The sequence below is a fragment of the Eretmochelys imbricata genome, chromosome 4 (genome assembly GCF_965152235.1).
Source record: "Eretmochelys imbricata isolate rEreImb1 chromosome 4, rEreImb1.hap1, whole genome shotgun sequence".
In the NCBI taxonomy this organism is placed as follows: domain Eukaryota; kingdom Metazoa; phylum Chordata; order Testudines; family Cheloniidae; genus Eretmochelys; species Eretmochelys imbricata.
This window is the reverse complement of record NC_135575.1, coordinates 146,211,962-146,226,263: the sequence shown is the minus strand read 5'-3', so window position 1 is coordinate 146,226,263 and position 14,302 is coordinate 146,211,962. Positions and strand designations below refer to the sequence as shown.

At 44.6% G+C, this 14,302-nt stretch overlaps 1 protein-coding gene across 1 annotated transcript in view; it reads right to left on the bottom strand.

Annotated features, from left to right (window-relative positions):
* Positions 1-14,302, bottom strand: part of SEMA4F (ssemaphorin 4F) — a 135,577-nt gene that overhangs the window by 32,463 nt on the left and 88,812 nt on the right. The window contains exons 7-8 of the mRNA XM_077814737.1: positions 11,313-11,455; positions 3,393-3,568 (exon numbers count right to left, since the gene is read on the bottom strand). Of these exons, the coding sequence (XP_077670863.1) occupies positions 3,393-3,568; positions 11,313-11,455 (319 nt within the window). The remainder of the gene's footprint in view (positions 1-3,392; positions 3,569-11,312; positions 11,456-14,302) is intronic.

Below are 14,302 nucleotides of genomic sequence, written 5' to 3'. Positions count from 1 at the left end.
ATACCAGCCAGGGGACTCCCTGTGTGAACCTGACCTCTTTTTTTTGAGAAACATTCCTAGATTCTCTCTCAGCTTCCCACTGTGCCACCCAAGGGAGAGATGAGGCATGGACATGGGAAGATCCTCCACTCTGTTCAGCGGAGTAGGAAAAGTAGTAACTTCCAAGGGAGAAGCCATTCTGCCAGGTACTCTTGGTTTCAGGCCTGAGAATATCTGTACCGGCACAACACAAGACTGAGGAGCTACGGATGTAGTGGCGATTCCCTTAAGTGCTTCAGCAGAAGAGACCCCAGTACCAAGCTCAGAAAGAGGTCACGCGGTACCAGGAATTGCACTGGTGCCAGGAGGGTAAGCACCGAAGTGCCCAGTACCATATCGTCAGTTGGCACAGAGAGAACTGTTATTGGTATTGGGCTTTTGGCATCAAGCTTGGTGCTGCAGATAGCGCTTCACCGATGATCCTGGGAGTCCAAAGGAACCATTGTGTTGTGTCTCTCTTTGGCACTAGAGCAGGACTCTGACATGTAGCTCTTTATGGAAGAGGCCTCAGATGAACTCTTATGTCTCCTACTCAAAGTTAAAGACAACCAGTGCCTAGCCTTTCCCTTAGGGTTAGGAGGCAACTGAAGGATTTGGGGCCTAGCCTGGGAAACAAGCAGAGAGAACTGGAAGTGCTGGCACAGTCAAGGAATTAGGATATGATTGGAACAGAGACTTGGTGGGATAACTCACATGACTGGAGTACTGTCATGGATGGATATAAGCTGTTTAGGAAGGACAGGCAGGGCAGAAAAGGTGGGGGAGTTGCATTGTATGTAAGGGAGAAGTATGACTGCTCAGAGCTCAAGTATGAAACTGCAGAAAAACCTGAGAGTCTCTGGATTAAGTTTAGAAGTGTGAGCAACAAGGGTGATGTCGTGGTGGGAGTCTGCTATAGACCACTGGACCAGGGGGATGAGGTGGACGAGGCTTTCTTCCGGCAACTAACGGAAGTTACTAGATCGCAGGCCCTGGTTCTCATGGGAGACTTCAATAACCCTGATATCTGCTGGGAGAGCAATACAGCGGTGCACAGACAATCCAGGAAGTTTTTGGAAAGTGTAGGGGACAATTTCCTGGTGCAAGTGCTGGAGGAACCAATTAGGGGCAGAGCTCTTCTTGACCTACTGCTCACAGACCAGGAAGAATTAGTAGAGGAAGCAAAAGTGGATGGGAACCTGGGTGGCAGTGACCATGAGATGGTCGAGTTCAGGATCCTGATACAAGGAAGAAAGGAGAGCAGCAAAATATGGACCCTGGACGTCAGAAAAGCAGACTTTGACTCTCTCTCTCACACAGTGTATGTCTGTCTCTGCCTGCCATGCTGTCTCCCCTCCCTCCATTTGTGCTGCTTTGTAGAGTGTGAGGCTACATTAACAACATGTTAACTCTTGAGGGCTCAGCCAAGTGCTAGTTCATCATATAGCCGTAAGGCATTCCCTGGGAAATATCCTACCCTCTTCCACCCTCTGACTCCACCACCTAAACCAAGCTTCACAATCATCATTGCTGTGCACAGTATTAAATTGTTTGTTTAAAAAACTTGTACTGTGTATAAATATATATAATGTAGTCTTTTATCTGGTGAAAAAAATTTCTCTGGAACCTAACCCCCCCATTTACTTTAATTCTTATGGGGAAATTGGATTTGCTTAACATTGTTTCGCTTAAAGTCACATTTTTCAGGAACATAACTACAGTGTTAAGTGAGGAGTTACTGTATAAGGCGGGTGCACCACTGGTTGAAAGACTATACTCAAAGAATAGTTATCAATGGTTTACGGTCAAACTGGGAAGACATATCTAGTGGGTTCCCACAGGGATCTGGTACTACTGAATATTTTCATTAATTACATCAATAACGGAGTGGAGAATTTGCTCATACAATTTGTGGATGACACCAAGCTGGGAGGGGTTGCTAGCACTTTGGAGGACAGGACATTTCTCAAAATGACCTTGAGAAATTAGAGGATTAGTGTAAAATCAGCAAGATGAAATTCAATAAAGACAAGTGCAAAGTACTACACTTAAGAAGGAAAAATTAAATACACAAATACATATCAAATGCACAGCTACAAAACAAGGTAGGCAGTAGTACTGCAGAAAAGGATCTGGGGGTTATAGTGGATCATAAATTGAATCTGAGCCAACAATGTGATGCTGTTGAGAAAAAGACTAATATTCTGGGGTGTACTGACAGGAGTGTCATATGTCAGACACAGGAGAGACATATCCTGCTCTGTTTAGCACTGGTGAGATCTGAGCTGAAGTACTGTGTCACATGTTAAGGGCTGTTATAAAGAGGACTGTGATCAATTGTTCTCCAAGTCCACTGAAGGTGGGACAAAAAGTAATCCGCACCAAGGGAGATTTTGGTTTGATTTTGGGAAAAACTTTCTAACTCTAAGGGGAGTTAAGCTCTGGAACAGGCTTCGAAGGGAGGGCTTGGAATCCACACCACTGGAAGTTTTTAAGAACAAGTTAAACAAACACCTGCCAGGGATCTAGGCACAGCTGGTCTGGCCCCTAGTAAGGGGCTGAACTAGATGACAGCTCAAGATGCCCTTCCAGCCCTATGATATTAGAATATCCTCTTCTATTGTGGAGAGATGATGGGGGGGCCCTAGGAAAAAAGGAAACCAATGAAAAGTTTTGGATTTTGGTAAGGAGGGGTTGTTTTTATAAAGCCAACAAGGAGAGGAAACCTAACTAAACTAACTCTACCTTCTAACACTAATTATAGACATTAGTAAGGTAATAGTTAAGTTGCACAAAGCAAGGGACACGGACACTGCAGGGATTCTGTCTCACAGCCATGGGCTTTAAGGAACTGAGCAGTGGCTGAGCCTGCTCAACCTTATATGCCTTCAGTTACTGGGGGAAATGCAAAGACATCCAGGATGCAGACAGGGACACTGCTATTGCACACATGGGTCGTATGTGCATCAAGAGTGGAATCAAGAGTCACTCAGACAGAAACCGAAGTTCCCCAAAACACAGTGTTTCCACATTAAAATGATCTGAGCTACACACAAGATGAACAGCTGTAACTAGGAGTGAAGAGAATAAAAGCAGTCAATGGACTAAAGGACCAGGATGCTCCCACTTGCTGCTTTAGCACCTGTAAGAAAGTGAGAAGTTGTGAGGATTTTGCATCCTTATTCTATCCTTGCATGGAGCATTGCATTGCTTGAGACGATATACACTTGGCTGTGCTGGCAGAGATATCCACAGGGACTTAGACTTGGTGTGCAGAGCACAGCCATATTACGAGACTGAGGATCACTCTCCTTTGCATACCAAGTCCACTTTCCATTCAGTGAGCACCTGCCGGAGCCAGGAAAGGCACCCACCTCTGGGCTGAGAAGATACCATAGAACACTGCAGAAGTCCCATTTACAGAGTGCAAGGTAAATACATCTTTCAGTAGATTGAAGTTGGTTCCACTCTCTGGATCCAAGCAAATCAGTTGGGTCTTTAGGAAAGTTGTCCACCGCTTCTGCAGGGTCTTCAGGCCTCCCAAGTCCCCCTAGAGAGAGAGAGCAGAAAGGACACATTTACACTCAGGAAAAAGAGGATTAATCTGCTGCTCACAGCTTCTAGAAGAGCTTATCTTAACTCATCCAAGCATCTTGGGTATTCTTCTGTTCAAGCATTAGCACTGTGCTTTCACTAGGGGCTTCTATGACCAACAGGTCCATTCCAGTGTCCTCAAACACAGAAGAAGGCAGCCCCAAGATTAGGGCAGGATATGTACATAAAGTCAGACTGGAAATAAAGCATACATTTTTAACCATGAGGGACGTGATGGATTCTCCATCATTGACAAATTTTAAATTAAGATTGGTTGTTTTTCTAAAAAATCTGCTCTGGGGATTATTTTGGGGAAGTTCTATGGCCTGTGTTATACAGGAGATCAGACTAGATGATCACAATGGTCTCCTCTGTCATCCCAATATATTTTGTAGATTCCAAGGCCAGAATAGGGGAATGGCACTATATGTGAAAGAAAGCAGAGAGTCATATATAGTGAAAATCTTAAATGAACCAAACTGTACCATAGAATGTCTATGGATATAAATTCCCTGGTTGAATAATAAGAGTTTAGCAGTAGGAATATACCACCAACAACATAACCAGGATGGTGATGGTGATTGTGAAATGCTCTGGGAGAGCAGAGAAGCTCCAAAACCAGAAAACCCAATGGTAATGTGGGATTTCAACTATCCCCAAAGTGACTGGGTACGTCACCTCAGGACAAGATGCAGAGATAAAGTTTCTAGACACCATTAATGACTGCTTCGTGGAGCAGCTAGTCCTGGAACCTACAAGGAGGGAGGCAATTCTTGATTTAGTCCTAAGTGGAGCACAGGATCTGGCTTAAGAGGTGAATATAGCTGAAACACTGGGTAATAGCCATAACGTAATTATATTTAACATCCTTTGGGGGGGGGGGGGTGAGGGAGGGGAATACCAAAGAAATCCACCACAGTAGCTTTAACTTCAAAAAGGGGGACACCACAAAAATGAGGTTTGTTAAACAGAAATTAAAAGGAATTGTCGCAAGAATAAAATGCCTCCAAGCTTCATGGAACTTTTTAAACATACCATAACAGAGGCTCAATTAAATGTATAGCCAAAATAGAAAATGCAATAAAACAACACCACGCAGATCAAAAAAATGCCACCATGGCTAAACAACAGTTGAAGAGGTTAGACACAAAAAGGGAAACCTTTAAAAATTGGAAGTTCAATCCTACTGAGGAAAACTAAAAGGAGCTTAAATTCTGGCAACACAAGTGTCAAACGAAAATTAGGCATGCCAAAAAAGAATCTGAAGAGCAACTAGCAAAAGAGACAAAAACTGACAGCTAGGGTGACCATATGTCCTAGTGTTATAGAGACAGTCCCGATATGGTGCTTTGTCTTATACAGGAGCCTATTACCTCCCATCCCCACCCCAATTTATCTGGTCATCCTACTGACAGCAAAGAATTTTAAGTACATCAGAAGCAGGAAGCCTGCCAGACTGACTGGAAGTGGGGCCACTGGATGATTGAGGTGCTAAAGGAGGCTCAAGGAAGACAAGGCCATTGCGGAGAAGCTAAATGAATTATTTACATTGGTCTTCACTGAAGATGATGTGAAGGAGATTCCCACAGCCAGGCTATTTTTGTTAGGTGACAAATCTGTAAAACTGTCCCAGACTGGAGGTGTCAATCGAGGTGGGTTTGGAACAAATTGATCAGTTAAACAGTAATAAGTCACTAAGGTGCCACAAGTACTCCTTTTCTTTTTTCAAGACCAGATGGGTTTCAGAGTAGCAGCCGTGTTAGTCTGTATTCGCAAAAAGAAAAGGTTCAAGAGTTCTGAAGGAATTCATACAAGCAATTGCAGAACTAATAACCTATTGCTTAAATCAGCTTCTGTACCAGATGACTGGAGAATAGCTACTGAAATGCCGATTTTTTAAAAAGGCTTCAGAGGCAATCCTGGCAATTACAGGCCAGTACGCCTAACTTCAGTACCAGGCAGATTGATTAAAACTATAGCAAAGAACAGAATTATCAGGCTCACAGATGATCATGATATGTTGGAGAAGAGTCAACTCAGCCTTTGTAGAGGGAAATCATGCCTAACCAATCTACTACAATTCTTTGAGTGTATCAACAAGCACACATACAGGTTGATCCAATTAACACAGTGCACTTGGACCTTCAGAAAAACTCTGACAAGTTCCAACACCAAAGGCTCTTATGCAAAGTAAACAGTCATGTGCTGTTCAACACATTCATAAATGACCTGAAAAAGGAGTGAACAGTGAGATGGCAAAATCTGCAGATGATACAAAATTACTCAAGATAGTTAAGTCCAAAGCAGACTGGAAAGAGTTACAAAGGGCTCTCACAAAGCCGGGTGACTAGGCAACACAACAGCAGATGAAATTCCATGTTGATAAATGCAAAGTAATTCACATTGGAAGTCATAAGCCAAGCTACAAACACACAATGAGGGGATCTAAATTAGCTGTTACCACTCAAGAAAGCTCTTGGAGTCACTATGGATAGTTCTCTGAAAACATCTGCTCAACGTGCAGTGGCAGTCAAAAAAGCTAACAATGTTATTATCTTTCCTAATGTTTCCTAAATCAAAAAATGTAATGCCACTATATAAATCCATGATATGACCACATCTTGAATGTCCATTCAGTTCTGGTCATCCCATCTCAAAAGAGATATGTTTGAACTGCAAAAAGTGCAGAGAAGGGCAGCAAAACTGATTAAGGGTATGGAACAGCTTCTGTATGAGGAGAGATTAAAAAGACTGGAACTGCTGAGTTTAGAAAAGAGATGGCAGGAGAGCTCTGCTAGAGAATGGTGTGGAAAAAGTGAATACAGAAGTGTTATTTACTCCTCCTCTTAACACAAGAACCAGGGGTCACCCAATGAAATCAATACGCAGCAGGTTTAAAAAAAACAAAACAAAAGGAAATACTTCTTCACACAATGCACAGTCAACCTGTGGAACACGCTGCCAGGGGACGTTGTGAAGCCCAAAATTATAACCGGGTTGAAAAAAGAATGAGAAGTTCTTGGAGGATAGGTCCAGCAATGGCTATTAGCCAAGATGGTCACGGATGCAACCTCGTGCTCTGGGTGTTGCTAGCCTCTGCCTGCCAGATAGCGGGAGTGGATGACAGGAAATAGATCACTCAACAGCACTATTCTGTTCATTCCCTCTGAAGCTCCTGGCACTGGTCGCTGTTGGAAGACAGGATATTGGGCTAAATGGACAATTAGTCTGACCCAGTATGGCTGGTCTTATTGTAAACCACTCTCAACAGGCCAAGATAACAGAAAGAAAGCTTCAATTGGCAGAATACATAACCACCAGAGGCGGTATTAAATTATTGATGAATGATCTTGAATGCAAGCTTGTCAGATTTCACAAGCTATCCAAACTGGGCATGGTCTGTGTTACAGCTAACGTAGCATGTTAGACAATAGATGAGCATGTGTAGCTGTAGCTGTGTTGGTTCCAGGATATTAGAGACAATTCATATAGGAAAACAATAAAAGACAAAAACACCCTGTCACCTGTGGATGAACACTTTTCACAAAGTGATCACCCTATATCTGACCTCTTAGTCCTCATCTTCAAAGGAAACCTGCACAACACTTTCAAAAGACAAGCCTGGGAGCTTAAATTCACTATTCTGCTAGACACTAAAAATCATGTACTGGACAGAGACACTGGATTTATGAGTTATTACAACAATCTGTAACTCACTAACCCACCCCTGCTTTTGTGTTAACAGACCACTCTACCTTGAATGGTCCCTAATAATACATGCTAACTTATACTAAACAATCTGTTTCACCTTGCATTTAGCTGTGATGTGGTAAGTACCTTTCCCAGACCTGAAGCAGAGCTCTGAGAGACTCAAAAGCTTGTCTCTCTCAACAAAAGAAGTTGGTCCAAAAAAACCAAAAAAACCAAAAAAAACCCAACACATTACCTCACCCACTTTGTCCCTCTAACAGATGAGCATTGAACTTTGCAATACACAGACAGGCAGACTCCCTGATCATGGAATTTACAATGATAATGAAGGTAAAGCCCCTCCCTCCGCTGCACAGCAAGCTGGACTTAGATTCTGCAGGGGCACACTGGAAGGTTTACAGTAGATGCAGATAATTTACAAATGAAGCATTTTTATTAAGCATGGATGTAATCAGTAGTCAGTATGGCAACCTGTGTTCTTTATTTCTGTATTATTGTAGAGCCTATAGTGGCTTTCGTACTGACAGATTGACTCCTGCCTCCGATCAGCCCATGATGCCATCCTGCACCACCCACTTGTAAATTTTCAAACAAGCACCTTCCATGCTTTTTCCCATGCTGCCTCTTGAACGTGGAAGGTGCTCCTCACAAACATCTGCAAAACTAACTCACTGTTTTCCTTCAAATGCCTTCTTAAAACTGCTGTGAAGCCTACAAAAACTTGACAACGTTTAGGCTGCTGGTTCACTGACACGACTGTCTTTTGTGCTGACCAATATTGTCTCATTGTTTCCTTGTACTCTGTCTGTATCCATCTGTCATTTCTTGTCTTATACTTACATTGTAAGCCCTTTGAGGCAGTGACAGCCTTTTGGGTTTGTATTTTGCACTAGTACAATGGGCTCTTGGTCCATGACTGGGGCTTCTAGGCAGTATGATAATATAAATAATGACAAATAAGAGCCAAATCACACATCAGAGCCCCGTTGTGCTGGGTGCTGCGTAGACACAAAGAGAGGCACTGTCCCAAAGAGTTCATAACTTAAGACAAGCAGTAACAGGTGGACATAAGCAGCTAAGGAAGTGGGGGAGGGCATACTGGGGTAACACGGCAGAAAGACACACAGTTACAGATTAGTTTTTAAAAGGTATTCAACAAGCAATCAACTTTAATGACACTGGAAGACCCTGCCTAGCCCTTCAAGCTGGCTATTTACTATTGATGTCACAGCAGAGGTGGGGCTTGGAAAGGGTCATGGAGGAGGATAGGACAGTCTTTATGGATTAGCTCATGGACAGAAGAGGAGCCATGGAGGAAAGCACAGAGATGCTTGTGGGAGATGCAGACAAGCAGGACATGGATGACGGCCCATATGATGGAGAGGAGGAGACTGCACAGGAGGCAGTGCAGAGGAAGTACAGGCAGAAATGTCCGGGCAAGCAGCAGGAGCTGAGGACAGAGATCATGGAGAAGTTAGAGGAGATGAGGCTGAGAGGCAGGAGGGGGAACTAGGAGTTCAAAGAAAAGGAGTACTTGTGGCACCTTAGAGTCTAACCAATTTATTTGAGCTACAGCTCACTTCATCGGATGCATACTGTGGAAAATACAGAAGATCTTTTTATACACACAAACCATGAAAAAATGGGTGTTTATCACTACAAAAGGTTTTCTCTCCCCCCACCCCACTCTCCTGCTGGTAATAGCTTATCTAAAGTGATCACTCTCCTTACAATGTGTATGATAATCAAGGTGGGCCATTTCCAGCACAAATCCAGGGTTTAACAAGGACGTCTGAGGAACGGGGGGCAGGGGGTAAGGAAAAAACAAGGGGAAATAGGTTACCTTGCATAATGACTTAGCCACTCCCAGTCTCTATTCAAGCCTAAGTTAATTGTATCCAATTTGCAAATGAATTCCAATTCAGCAGTCTCTCGCTGGAGTCTGGTTTTGAAGTTTTTCTGTTGTAATATTGCAACTTTCAACTTGTTTTTTCCTTATTCCCCCGTTTTGGGGTGGCGGGAGAGAAAACCTTTTGTAGTGATAAACACCCATTTTTTCATGGTTTGGGTGTATAAAAACGTCTTCTGTATTTTCCACAGTATGCATCCGATGAAATGAGCTGTAGCTCACGAAAGCTTATGCTCAAATAAATTGGTTAGTCTCTAAGGTGCCACAAGTACTCCTTTTCTTTTTGCGAATGCAGACTAACACGGCTGTTACTCTGAAACCTGTCATAGGAGTTCAAAGGGAGCCCACAAGGCTCACCAGGAGCTGAACATGCTCTGGGGGTGCAGTGAGATAGGTTATTTTTGCAGTGGAGATTTGGACAGAGATGAGAGGTAGGTGTGTGTCAGGGAGACCAGAGAGGAGGAATTTGCTGTGGTGGAGGTGCGGATGTCCAATGCCAGGACCGGAGTTTGGCTGTGTGGATGGAGAGGAGTGGATGGAATCTCGGAGATACAGCAGGGCTCAGTTTAGTGACGGAATCTGATCAGGGATGGAAGATGTTCTTCAGGAAACCTAGAGAGCAGAGGGGCTCCAAGTCCACATTGACACCCCTGGCTCCAAGCGGTGGCAGGACATATTGTGCTCCTGACAGCGAGATGTAAAAGTGAGGGCCTCGCTATGTACCATCACTGCATATCTTATAGGTTCTTCTGGCAGAAGCAGGTTTCCAGTTCTGGTTGTGACGGTGCACCCCATAATGCTTTATGGGAATATGCTTATGAATGTAACATATCTCTGTAAAGGTTATGATCTACTAAATATATTCATCCTATTTGTATGCATGTATCATTTTTGTATTCAAAGTTATGAATATTGGCTATGTACTTGTTTAATTTTAAGTAGCTTCAGTGAAGCAGTTGGTCAGAGCTTCCTGAGAAAAGACTATTCTCAGTAAGTGCCCAATCAAGAAACACTTAAGCCAACAATGAACTTAGAGACGCCAATCCACATCTGAGCTTTCCCAGGAATGTGGCCTGGCTGGTAAGGAATTCAGTCATGCATGGACATGTGACTTGCCCATGTGACTCCAAAACTCCATCTTTGAGCTGAATTTGGATAGGAGAGAGGAGGGGGACCACCCACAAGAGAAAGTCTATTTAAGCCCCTGAAAACCTCTCCATTTTGTCTTCAGCTGGCTCAAGAGATAGCCTCTCCACACCCAAAGGTTACCTAAAAGAGACTGGAACAAAGGACAATAACCACAGGGGTGGGAGCGATTGCTGGACCCAGACAAGAAGGAGACTAGTCTGTAAAAGAAGCTTACTGGATCATCTCTGAGGGTGAGATTTCAGCAGTAATCACTTTCTTACTGTATTAGGCATAGACTTCTGTGTTTTATTTTATTTTGTCTAGTAATTTACTTTGTTCTGTCTGTCATTACTTGGAACCACTTGAATCCTACTTTTTGTATTTAATAAAATCACTTTTTACTTATTAATTAACCCAGAGTATGTATTAATACCTGGGGGAGGGGAGGGCGGGCAAACAGCTCCATCAGTGCTACAGAGGGCAAACAATTTATGAGTTTACCCTACATAAGCTTTATACAGGGTAAAACAGATTTATTTGGGGTTTGGACGCCATTGGGAGTGGGCATCTGAGTGCTGGAAACAGAAACACTTCTTAAACTGTTTTCAATTAAGCCTGCAGCTGTTAGGGGACATGGTTCAGACCTGGGTCTGGGTTTGCAGCAGACTAGCGTATCTGGCTCAAACCAGGCAGGGCACTGAAGTCTCAAGCTGCCAGGGGAAACAGGCTCAAGGGTAGTCTCAGCACATCAGTTGGCAGTTCCCAAGGGGTTTCTGTGATCCAACCCGTCACACTGGTGTCCTGGCCAGATAAAGGTAATTACTTTTTACCTCCTCCTGAGAGTGGCAGACACCCTCGGACTGGCAGGCAGCTTTCACTTTGCAAAGAAACTGCCAAGTGCCTGCGAGGCCATCCCCTCCCTTCTGCATTGTGGGAGCCCTGCGGATCGTACCTTGCAGACTCTGGCCACACGTGGGACCCTCACTTGTTCATAGAAGTCGTACTCTCTGGCTGTCTCCGTGAAGAAGAAATAGATTTTGTCATTCTCTCCACTCTCGCCCCCTCTCAGGAAAGTGGAGCCCACAAAGACTGGGTCTATGGATACAGGTGAAAGACTATCACAACAGGAAATGAACTATCAGAGCTTCAAATGCTGAACAAGCAGATCCCTCCCCCCCCCCCCCCACACGTGACTACTACTGTTCCTGGGCAAAGGGCCAGTATATTGATATCATCCCTACCTGCCATGGACACTAGTTTTTTGCCTCTGTCTTCACGAACAAGGTCAGCTCCCAGATTGCTGCACTGGGCAGCACAGCATGCGGAGGAGGTGACCTGCGCTCTGTGGAAAAAGAAGTGGTTCGGGACTATTTAGAAAAGCTGGACGTGCACAAGTCCATGGCGCTGGATGCATTGCATCCGAGAGTGCTAAAGGAGTTGGCGGATGTGATTGCAGAGCCATTGGCCATTATCTTTGAAAACTCATGGCCATCAGAAGTCCCGGACGACTAGAAAAAGGCTAATGTAGTGCCCATCTTTAAAAAAGGGAAGAAGGAGGATCCTGGGAACTACAGGCCAGTCAGCCTCACCTCAGTCCCTGGAAAAATCATGGAGCAGGTCCTCAAAGAATCAATCCTGAAGCACTTAGAGGAGAAGAAAGTGATCAGGAAGAGTCAGCATGGATTCACCAAGGGAAGGTCATGCCTGACTAATCTAATCGCCTTCTATGACGAGATAACTGGCTCTGTGGATGAAGGGAAAGCAGTGGACGTGTTGTTCCTTGACTTTAGCAAAGCTTTTGACACGGTCTCCCACAGTATTCTTGCCAGCACGTTAAAAAAAGTATGGATTGGATGAATGGACGATAAGGTGGATAGAAAGCTGGCTAGAGATTGTCGGGCTCAATGGGTAGTGATCAATGGCTCCATGTCTAGTTGGTAGCCGGTATCAAGTGAAGTGCCCCAGGGGTCGGTTCTGGGGCCGGTTTTGTTCAATATCTTCATAAATGATCTGGAGGATGGTGTGGATTGCACCCTCAGCAAGTTTGCAGATGACACTAAACTGGGAGGAGAGGTAGATATGCTGGAGGGTAGGGATAGGATATAGTGGGACCTAGACAAATTGAAAGATTGGGCCAAAAGAAATCTGATGAGGTTCAACAAGGACAAGTGCAGAGTCCTGCACTTAGGACGGAAGAATCCAATGCACCGCTACAGACTAGGGACCGAATGGCTCGGCAGCAGTTCTGCAGAAAAGGACCTAGGGGTTACAGTGGACGAGAAGCTGGATATGAGTCAACAGTGTGCCCTTGTTGCCAAGAAGGCCAATGGCATTTTGGGCTGTATAAGTAGGGGCATTGCCAGCAGATCGAGGGACGTGATCGTTCCCCTCTATTCGACACTGGTGAGGCCTCATCTGGAGTACTGTGTCCAGTTTTGGGCCCCACACTACAAGAAGGATATGGAAAAATTGGAGAGAATCCAATGGAGGGCAACAAAAATGATGAGGGGACTGGAACACATGAGTTATGAGGAGAGGCTGAGGGAACTGGGGATGTTTAGTCTACGGAAGAGAAGAATGAGTGGGGATTTGATAGCTGCTTTCAACTACCTGAAAGGGGGTTACAAAGAGGATGGATCTAGACTGTTCTCAGTGGTAGCAGATGACAGAACGAGGAGTAGTGGTCTCAAGTTGCAGTGGGGGAGGTTTAGGTTGGATATTAGGAAAAACTTTTTCACTAGGAGGGTGGTGAAACACTGGAATGCGTTACCTAGGGAGGTGGTGGAATCTCCTTCCTTAGAAGTTTTTAAGGTCAGGCTTGACAAAGCCCTGGCTGGGATGATTTAATTGGAGATCAGTCCTGCTTTGAGCAGGGGGTTGGACTCGATGACCTCCTGAGGTCCCTTCCAACCCTGATATTCTATGACACTCTCAGGGGCCAAGAGGAGGCAGGATTCACTTGGCATCTTCTCTTTATGTCATTGGCCATTGATGGTCTCAAAGACTCCCACCGCCGTCCCCCTCAGAAACATCCATCTCCCCCCTTCTCTCTGTCCTCAGATCCCTTAGAGACTTAACATGGGCAGAATCTTGGACCCTGGGCTTCAGAACAGCAGACTTTGACTCCCTCAAGGAATTGATGGGCAGGATCCATGGGAGAACAAACAAGAGGGGGTAAGGGGTCCAGGAGAGCTGGCTGTATTTTAAAGAATCCTTATTGACGTTGCAGGAACAAACCATTCTGATGCGTCGAAAGAATAGTAAATATGGCAGGCAACCAGCTTGGCTTAACAGTGAAATCCTTGCTGATCTTAAACACAAAAAAGAAGCTTACAAGAAGTGGAAGATGGGACAAATCACCAGGGAGGTGTATAAAAATATTGCTCAGGCATACAGGAGTGAAATCAGGAAGGCCAAATCACACCTGGAGTTGCAGCTAGCAAGAGATGTTAAGAGTAACAAGAAGGGTTTCTTCAGGCATGTTAGCAACAAGAAGAAAGTCAAGGAAAGTGCGGGCCCCTTACTGAATGAGGGTGGAAACCTAGTGACAGAGGATGTGGAAAAAGCTAATGTACTCAATGCTTTTTTTGCCTCTGTCTTCACGAACAAGGTCAGCTCCCAGACTGCTGCACTCGGCAGTACAGCATGGGGAGGAGGTGACCAGCCCTCTGTGGAGAAAGAAGTGGTTTGGGACTATTTAGAAAAGCTGGACGTGCACAAGTCCATGGCGCCGGATGCATTGCATCTGAGAGTGCTAAAGGAGTTGGCGGATGTGATTGCAGAGCCATTGGCCATTATCTTTGAAAACTCATGGCGATCGGGGGAAGTCCCGGACGACTGGAAAAAGGCTAATGTAGTGCCCATCTTTAAAAAAGGGAAGAAGGAGGATCCTGGGAACTACAGGCCAGTCAGCCTCACCTCAGTCCCTGGAAAAATCATGGA